Source organism: Bombina bombina, chromosome 2 (genome assembly GCF_027579735.1).
Source record: "Bombina bombina isolate aBomBom1 chromosome 2, aBomBom1.pri, whole genome shotgun sequence".
NCBI lineage: Eukaryota > Metazoa > Chordata > Amphibia > Anura > Bombinatoridae > Bombina > Bombina bombina.
In genome coordinates, this window is record NC_069500.1 from 484300996 (window position 1) to 484311214 (window position 10219).

Here is a 10219-nt window from a genome sequence, read left to right on the forward strand (position 1 = left end):
GCTAAAGGCAATTAGTGAAAGATACACATTGGGGTTTGCCTTGAGAAGTCAGCAGTGGTGTTATCTTTGTGTAGAATTTGCTCAGTTTTTAGAGCTAAAAATGAAAATTGTATTGCAAAGCTGTTTTATTACACATAACATTTTATTTAAAAATATCAAGGCGTTTACAGTCTCTTTAATATATACTCCACAAGCAGTTTATAGATTGCAGGAATGTGTTTGAAACTGTTTCATTTCTTTGCTTCCTTCTAAAAAGTTGGGTTTTAATTATTAAAAACAAAATGTATGCTTACCTGAAAAATTATTTTCTTTCCTGGGTCCACAAATCCATTCAATTACTAGTGGGAATTCAACTCCTGGCCACCAGGGGGAAGCAAAGAACACCCCAGCGAAGCTGTTAAAGGGACATTAAACACTTTGAGGTGGTAATATAAAATGATAAATTGTATATATAAAACAACTCTACAATATACTTTCATTATTTATTTTGTCCTCTTTGCCTGTAATTCCATTCTGAAATTGTGAGCTTTTCAGTTCCTGTTAGAAATGGAAGTGCAGAACACTGTTAAATCCAGCACAACCATTGGCTGCACACTCTAATGACCTATGTATAACTGTCCCTAATTGGCCACAGCAGAGAAGGTAACACAAGTTACAACATGGCAGCTCCCAGTGTTTTATAGACACTAAAACTTTACACTTATTTTGTCACTTTTTAAACAACTAATGAAACTTTAAAAAATACATCTACATGTTAGTCATGGACTAATCTTTTCTTTGAATGCATCATTCTATCTAGCATGTATTTAGTGTTTAATGTTCCTTTAAGTATCACTCCCACTTCCCATAACTCCCAGTCATTCAACCCAAGGAATATGGAAAGAAAAGATGACACAAGGGTATAGAGGTGCCTGAAGTTCAAAATAGACGAACTCTGTCTTAAAAATAAATAAAAGGGACACTAAACACATTTTTTTTCTTTAATGATTCAGATAGAGAATGCAATTTTAAGCAACTTTAATTTACTCCTATTAACTTTTCTTCGTTCTCTTGCTATCTTTATTTAAAAAGCAGGAATGTGATGCATAGGAGCCGGCCCATTTTTGGTTGAGAACCTGTACTATGCATGCTTATTGGTAGGTAAATGTCAGCCTCCAATAAGCAAGTGTTATGCATGGTACTGAACCTAAAATGGACTGGCTGCTAAAATTTACATTCATGATTTTCAAATAAAGATAGCAAGAGAACAAAGAAAAATTGATAATAGGAGCAAATTTAGAAAGTTGCTTAAAATTGCATGCTCTATCTGAATCATGAAATAAAAAAATTGGGTTCAGTGTCCCTTTAAGGGCGGGTCATGGACTCTCCATGCCAGGAAAGAAAAGAATTTATCAGGTAAGCATAAATTTTGTTTTCTTTCCAATGGCATTGAGAGTCCACGAATCCATTAAATTACTAGTGGGAACCAATACCCAAGCTAGAAGACACAGAATAGAAAGGAAGGAGAACAAGACAGGCGTACCTAAACAGAAGGCACCATTGCTAGACAAACTTTCCTCCTATAACTTAATAAGTAAAAAAAATATGCAAGGAGGACCAAGAGGCCGTCTCACAGATCTATTCCACAAAAACTTCACAGTGAAAAGGCTGAAGAAGGAGAAACATGGCTTCATTCCTTACTGTTGGAAAATAGAACACCTGGCCACCAGGAGGAGGCAAAGACACCCCAGCCAAAGTGAAAAGGCAGAAGGAGTAGAAACAGCCCTAGAGAAAAGAAACAAAACTTTCAGAAGGCTGTTGTCCAGCCAACTTGTAAGCCAACCGAAACACTTTGCAAACAAAAGGAAAAAACATAATTTATGCTTACCAGATAAATTCCTTTCCTTCATTATAGGGAGAGTCCACGGCTTCATTCCTTACTGTTGGAAAATACAACACCTGGCCACCAGGAGGAGGCAAAGACACCCCAGCCAAAGGCTTAAATATCCCTCCCACTTCCTCATTACCTCAGTCATTCTGCCGAGGGAACAAGGAAAAGGAGAAGCATTAGGGTATAAATGGTGCCAGAAGAATAAAATAAATAGGGTGCCGCCCATAGACAAGAAAAAACGTGCGGGGGACGTGGACTCTCCCTATCCAGAAGGAAAGGAATTTATCTAGTAAGCATAAATTGTTTTCCTTCCTAAGATAGGGAGAGTCCACGGCTTCATTCCTTACTGTTGTGAAACTATACCCAAGCTCCAAAGAACACTGAATGAATAACGGGAGGGAACAAAAGGAAGAGGCGGACCATATTCTGAGGGCACCACAGCCTGCAAAACGTTTCTCTCGAAAGCTGCTTCAGCCCGAAGCAAAAACATCAAACTTGTAAAATTTTTGAAAAAGTATGTAAGGAGGACCAGGTGGCCGCCTTACAAATCTGATCCATAGAGGCCTTGTTCTTAAAGGCCAAAGAGGAAGCCACTGCTCTAGTGGAATGAGCCGTTATCCTCTCAGGAGGACAGTGTCACGCAGTCTTGTAAGCTAAGTGGATGATACTCCTTAACCAAAAAGATAGGGAAGTCGAAGTAGCCTTCTGCCCCTTACGCTTCCCCGAATAGACAACAAAGAGGAAGATTGTCTAAACTCCTTAGTAGCCTGAAGATAGAACATCAAAGCGTGAATCACATCGAAAACCTGCATGAAAATTCAGATAAGGGGGCTCACATTGCAAAGCAGAGATCTCAGAAACTCTGCGCGCAGAGGCAATAGCCAATAAAAAGAAAACCTTCCAAGATAACAATTTAATGTCAAAGGAATGCATAGGCTCAAACGGAACCTGTTGCAAAACCCGAAGAAGAAGATTTAGGCTCCAAGGAGGAGCCCCAGATCTAAACACAGGTCTGATCCTAATCAGAGCCTTAACAAAGGACTGCATGTCTGGAAACTCAGCCAGTTTCTTGTGCAATAAAACCGACAGGGCCGAAATCTGTCCCCTCAGAACTAGCAGAAAGGCCCTCTCTTTTCCAAGTTTCTTCCATCCATGTGATCGAAGAAGACTGAGAAGGGACTCCGAGAATTCTTCCGCAAGATGAAAGGATGGTGCTTGCACCAAAATATCGTCCAAATATGGGGCTACTGCAATACCCTGAGTTTTGGCAACGGCTAGAAAAGACCCCAGAACCTTTGTAAAAATTCTTGGAGCAGTAGCTAGGCCAAATGGAAGGGCAATGAACTGGAAGTGCTGGTCCAGGAAAGCAAACCTCAGGAACTGAAAGTGTTCCTTGTGGATTGGAACATAAAGGTAAGCGTCCTTCAGATCTATAGTGGTTATAAACTGGCCTTTCTGAATTAAAGAAAGGATGGACCTCATCGTCTCCATCTTGAAGGAAGGGACACTGAGAAATTTGTTTAAGCACTTTAGGTCCAGAATTGAGCAGAAATTTCCCTCCTCCTTGGGGACCATGAAAAGGTTTGTAAAACCCCAAACCTCTTTCTTTGATAGGACAACAACTCCTAAGGAGGATAGATCCTGAACGCACCCTAGAAAGGCATCCCTCTTTTCTGGTATGATAGACAGATTCAAGAGAAGGAATCTGCCCCTTGGCGGATGAGATTTGAAGCCTATCTTATATCCCTGAGATACTACCTCCAGGACCCACGGATCCTGTATGTCCTTGAACCAGGCATCTGAAAAAAAGACAGTCTGCCCCCTACACGATCCGATCCTGTATCAGGGCCGCACCTTCATGCCGATTTTGTTTTCAGCGGGCTTCTTATTCTGCTTGGATTTATTTCAGGTCTGAGCCGGCTTCCATGTACTCTTGGGTTGCTTGGGCTTGGAGGAGGATTGTTGTCGTTGGGATTTGTCAGAACGAAAGGAACGGAAATTAGAAGATTGCCGTTCCTTAGACTTGTTCTTCTTATCTTGCGGTAGGAAGGCACCCTTGCCTCTGTTAACCGTAGAAATAATGGAGTCCAGGCCTGGACCAAATAAAATCTTTCCCTTGAAGGGAAGAGAAAGGAGTCTGGACTTAGAAGAAGTCGTATCCGCAGACCAAGAATTCCACCAGAGCGCCCAGTGGGCTAGGACCGCAAAGCCAGAGGCCTTTGCATTTAGACAAATAATTTGCATGTTTGCATCACAGATAAAATAATTAGCTTTAATTCTGTCTTGAATATCCTCGAGGGGAGACTCCACCTCAATAAATTCTGACTGCCGCCGGTTAAAACAAAAATCCCATATGTTGAAACCTCTTTCTCAGAAAGGTTTCCATTTTCTTATCCATCGACTCTCTGAACGAAGAACTATCCTCAAGAGGTATAGTAGTACGTGTAGCAAGCGTAGAGAAAGCACTATCCACCTTAGGAATGTAGCCCCACAAATCCAGTTGAGAGTCCGGGACCAGGAATAACTTTTTAAAAGTAGACGAGGGGGAAAAGGGAAGAACCAATTCTTTCTCATTCGTTCTTAATAATGTTCGCCGTCTTAACCGGCACAGGAAAAGTCAAAGGAACTTTCCTGTCTTCGTAATCGCTCTAATTTAGGTATCATAGGTTATTCAGGCAGTGCGGCCTCTGGAACCTCTAACGTAGACAGAACCTGCTTTAATAAAAAATGCAAGTGCTCAATTTTAAATCTAAAGGACGGTTCATCTGCAGCAGGAGGCTTAGACGCTAAGGACTCTGACCCAGAAAGATCACCCTCTGAAGCTACAGAGGTTAACTCATCATCTGATAAATGGGACTAATAGCTAAATCCGATAAATATTTAGATGACTCCGGGTCAGGAGAGCTATGTTTAACCTTTCTCTTGCGTTTGTTAGAGCAAGGTAATGCACTGAGGGCCGCAGACACCGCTGTTTGTAACTGCGCAGCAAAGTCCCCAGGAAGAAGGCCTCCTCCGGATTGAGGATTAGATGTGCTACGGGGAACTGTATGTGGAGTGGATAATGTAGCAAGGGTATTAATCTCACGAGATGCAGAGTCCTGAGAGGTAGACCGCTCAGAGGGACTAAGAGCCTTAACAGGCTTGTCGCCCTTAGATTTTATAACGGTGTTAAGGCATGCGGAACATAATTGAGTGGGCGAGAAAACCACGGCCTCCTCACAATATAAACATGTATGATTTAGTACAGAAGGGAGTACCTTCTAAAATGTTAGTCCTCCATAGCTCAGGGTATACCCACAGAAGGACAAAAATAAAAACATTTTTTTCCCTTTTAAATAAAGAAAACTGCACCTTTAATGGCTGGGGCACTCACCACCTCCTAGACACAGACAGTTAACAGAGGCAACTCTCTCCTCGGGTTCAAGTCTCAGCCAGAATGGAGGAAATTAACATAGTTATTACAAGTACAGCAAGTAATAGGAGCTGTGCAACACTTTCAAAAACAAATGGAAACTTAAAAGTGAAACCTGTTTGTTCCAGCCAAAAACAGTCTATCAGCCCAGAAAAAAAATCACACAAAGCAGCATGAAAATAATTAATACACCGATTAGTTAACCCCAACTGTTCAATAAAACCCCTTTAGAGGATATTAACCCTGGATCCTATCAAGGTATAAAGGTGCCACACTGTGACCCTGTTATAGCGTTTTATGTGTAAAAATTGAAACAATCTTACCTTTTAAGATCCATGCTGTGGAACAAAACTCAGCCTCTCAAGTGTGACAGTCTTATAGCAGCGCTCCTGACATGGACTTGAGTGAGAGAAAGCAGGCAGTAAAACTCTGCAACACTGATTGCTTAGGAGCTGTTAGCAGTAGTCTGGATGGTTTCACAGAAAAACTTTCCCTGCATCTCCAGACTCTAACTTCATCAATACTCTCACTGAGAGTTTGACATGACAACTTAAAACTCCAGTCCTATCTCAAAGGGCAGATACCCTTTTTTAGGACTCTCAGAATCTTCTGCCACCTCCTAACGTGACAAAAGGCAAAGACTGGGGTAATGAGGAAGTGGGAGGGATATTTAAGCCTTTGGCTGGGGTGTCTTTGCCTCCTCCTGGTGGCCCAACAATAAAGAATGAAGCCGTGGACTTTCCCTATCTTAGGAAGGAAATAGAAGAAATGGCCATCTGACTCTTCAGATTGCCAGAATAAAAAGGGCAATAGATTGTCGATAATCTCTAGGTGCCTTCAGATAACTTCAGATACATCTTCACACACACCCTACGATGTACAAAGCAAAGAATGACTGGGATTTATGGGAAGTGGGAGTGATACTTAACAGTTCTGCTGGGGTGTTCTTTGCTTCCCCCTGGTAGCCAGGAGTTGAATTCCCACTAGTAATTGGATGAAGCAATCTGCAATAGTTCCTCAGGTCAAATGTGTGTGTGTGTGTGTGTGTGTATATATGTATATATGTGTGTGTATATGTGTATGTATATGTATATATATATATATATATATATATATATATATATATATATATATATATACATACATACATACATACATACATACATACATACATACATACATACATACATACATACATACACAAAGAACTCCTCTGCACTCCAAAGGTCAGGATAAGTTAAAAGTTCCTTTGTTAGCGCAGTTTAAAAGCATAAACCACATACAGCAGCCCAATAAAATCATACAAAGAGAAGGAAAGCAGGGGGAACATCACCCTCCTGTGACATCATACGCGTTTCATGTCTCTTGGGCACTTGTTCACTCATGGAGAACAGGTGGTGAATAGGCTCTTTATAAACAGCATCACATCCAATGAGTAAACTTCAATTAACATGTCAAAACATTAACCCCGGAATTACCCTTACTGAATGTATCATATCACCAGAATTGCTGTGACTCTATCATGGACAAAAAATGACTGGATAAATTTGTTAAAGTTTGACATCAGATTATGAACAAATAACATACAAACATATGTGAATTTAAATGAAATCAATTTGAAATAGCTTATAAATAGAAGTGTACACACTAAAATTATAATTGATATTTACACGTATCTACATGTATATATGTATATCTTATAATCCATGTACCATATTATTGTAAGTTACACTTGATTAGACACATGCATTATGTTCCTAAACTGATATGTGTGAATTTAAATACTCCAATTACATATATATCTCAAAATAACAAGAGTATTACATTGAGCAATGATACTTTTTTATTGGACTAACTATACATTTATAAAATGACAAGCTTTCGGAAGAATCTATCTATTGAGGGATAGAATTCAAAATCTCAAATGTACATTGTGTATTTTTAAGAACACTAATAATAGTAATATAAAGTTAGTGTTCAATCGTCTTTGCATTAAAGAAAAATCTGACCTGATTGTTTATAGATGCAGTTGAAAATGTGTGTCTCTAATACCCAGAGTGTAGAGACAACTAAATATTAATATAAACCATAAAGTATTGTTAGGTATTTTTTTTTTTTTTTTGCATCCAATTAATAGATTATTTTTTTTAGAATGTACTGTTCAAATTATTATTATTTTTATTCTTCATTTTGATGGAGGCGTGTCCCTTTTCACCAGTATATTCCTTAGGGATGAGTCGTATTCAGGAACATTTGCTTTTGTCTGAGTTTTCAAATAATTAGCTTATCTTATGTATATCAATATTACAATTGTGGTATGTGTCTTTTTATTTATTTATTTATAATTCTGTTGCCTTTAAAGGGATATAAATGTAAAAAAAAATTTCATAGATAAAATATACAATTCTTAAAGAAACATTTAATTTACTTTTATCAAATGTGTCCTCTTGGTATTCTTTGTTGAAAAGCATAGCTAGACAGGCTCTGGAGCAATAATGCACTACTGGGAGCTAGCTGGTGATTGGTGACTACACACACATGTCTCTTCTCATTGGCTCACCATATGTATTTAGCTAGGTCCCAGTAGTGCATTACTGCCCTGGAGCTGACTAACGCATTATTGTACTGCTTCATGCATATAACTAAAGCATAACTAAAGCATTCTCTCTTTGCACTTTTATGACCGTTGAATAATATTTTTTTTTGGTTAGAAAGAAGTTTTCTTTATTTGTATATTTTAAAATGAGAAGTATCCTAACTGATGTCATTATCTTAACACTGTAACATTTTCCTGTAGGATTTGCATTCAGGTTTTTGGTGTACTGTGCTTATATATTTCCCTTCCATGTATATAGGTGGACGCAGTGGTTCTCGTGGACCTCCTCGACCAGAGACCCCTGGTGCTCATGGGAAGCCCCGCTCTGAACTGCGTAACAAGCAGCAGATTCTAAAGCAACGAAAGATTCAGGAGAAGCAGAGATTCTTACAGAGGGGAGGCATGAAGCAAATAAAGAACAGAACAAAGCAGCGGGCTCAAGAACTGAAGAGATCAGCTTTTGGGAGAGGAAGGAGCAGCGGATTCAAGAAAGGGAAGATGAAGCGATAGAACTCAAGGACAACTCTATTGACTGGTGGTGGTCCAACATGCACTGCTTCTTGTTTGGAAGGTTCAGGTTGTTGTAACCACTTTTTCAATGGGTTAAACAAACCAGGAAGGTATTCACACTCTTTATTGGCATGTGTGCCACGTCAGCAGGATTTTTAATCAGTGGAATATACAGAAAATTATGAAAAGAACCATTGCTGGTGTAAGTAGTTAATTGTAGAGGAACAGGGTTTTAAATGTAAACAAAACTCAGCATGATGGACCTGGCCAAACAAATTAACCTTCTTTCATCCAGTATCTCTGTGTAATCTCTGCCTTCTTTTCTATAAGTCTGTGTACCGTGTTGAGAAAAAACCCCAATATCATACAAAGCTCTAGTATGAGCAGCACAGGACAAAACAATGTACATAGTGATTTTGTCCCTACATTGTTTGTGTGTATTTTTCTTTTCTTTAAAACGACAAACCTGTATTTTATGTACAGAGAGAGATATTTCTGTGCCTTAAAGTATCACTACCGTTTAGCAGGAATTAAAGGGGCTTTTCACCGTAAAATATTCTCCCCTTGTGTGCCCAGTTTTACTTGCTGGAATGTATTAAATCATTTCCAAACAGCTCCATTTATTTTTGTAATTTTTAATACTGTAGTTGCTTTTTTATTTTATTTAAACTTTATTTATTATAGAAGCATAGGACTGTTACATATTGGTAAAAGTTGTACACTTCTCTAAATGGTACAATGATGGGTAACATGGAGATAGACAAGCGTAGTCCATCCAAGAGGTGTAAAATGTAACAATATGCAGCTTAAAATTTTTGCTTTTACATAAGATAAATTAACCTTAACTTAAAATATAAAAATCAAACACTTGTCTCCCCCAAAAATCAACTAAGCGATCAAAGCAAGTCAGACCTAGGTAAATATTAAGAAGCCTCTCTCTCATCCCTCCCCTGTCTTTTGAAGAACGTCCACTTTGAGAAGCGTCTCCTCCATAATATATTCAGAAGGGGAATGTTAATTGGCGTTGGAGAGGGGTAGGCAACTTGATAAGTATTGTTTCCCATTTAGTGAAAGTGTCTAATGCATGTGGATACATCCCCCTTAAAGGACCAGTTCACTCAATGTAAAAAAGCTCATTAGCAGCAATAGCGCAGTATCAAGTAAAGGAAAGGAGAACACTGAATAATTTTTGTGAAATATACAGTAGTTTTACCTTTTATAATACGCTTCTTAGCATTGCAGTTTGACTACTTTGGAACACCCAGATAAAAGGGTTGTGCTCCCAAACTGTCTAACCCAGCCCTGTGACCTATCAAATTGTTTTATGTAATGTTATTTCAATCTGCATGCTCTCTCTAGGGGCGCGCTTCAACTGGAATCCAAGCTCTTTGGAGATTGACATGTAATGAAAACAATCAGAGCGCACAGATATAATTTGCAAAGAAAGTTTCTGATGCTTATATAATGTTACCTACCCAGGGCACTAATAGTGCAGGTACGCTAGGATACACTAGTACATTCAAATATTACTATTAAGTCTAAGGTGGATGATAGAGTGGCGCACAAGGCTAAGTTCGTAAATCCAATATATAATAGTGATAAAAACCAATATCCTTACCAAAAATTATATATATACAATATACACGCTGTTATTAAGCACTAAAATAGACGTAAGATCAGTAAAATCATTTAATAGTCAATTCACAAACTTAGAATAAAACAGATACGTTATATAAATATACATATGATAAAAACTAATACTCAATAAATCAATTGGGGCAGTTAATAGTGCATAGAATTTAAAAATAATCTGTAAGATGTGGCCACATCG

The 10219-nt window shown here is 38.6% G+C and overlaps 1 protein-coding gene across 1 annotated transcript in view; it reads left to right on the top strand.

The window, feature by feature from the left end:
- The window catches only part of DDX54 (DEAD-box helicase 54), a 138741-nt gene extending 129740 nt beyond the window's left edge, over positions 1 to 9001 (top strand). Inside the window, exon 20 of the mRNA XM_053702164.1 lies at positions 8138 to 9001. Within this exon, the coding sequence (XP_053558139.1) occupies positions 8138 to 8388 (251 nt within the window). The 3' untranslated portion in view covers positions 8389 to 9001. The remainder of the gene's footprint in view (positions 1 to 8137) is intronic.
- Positions 9002 to 10219: the final 1218 nt, after the last annotated feature.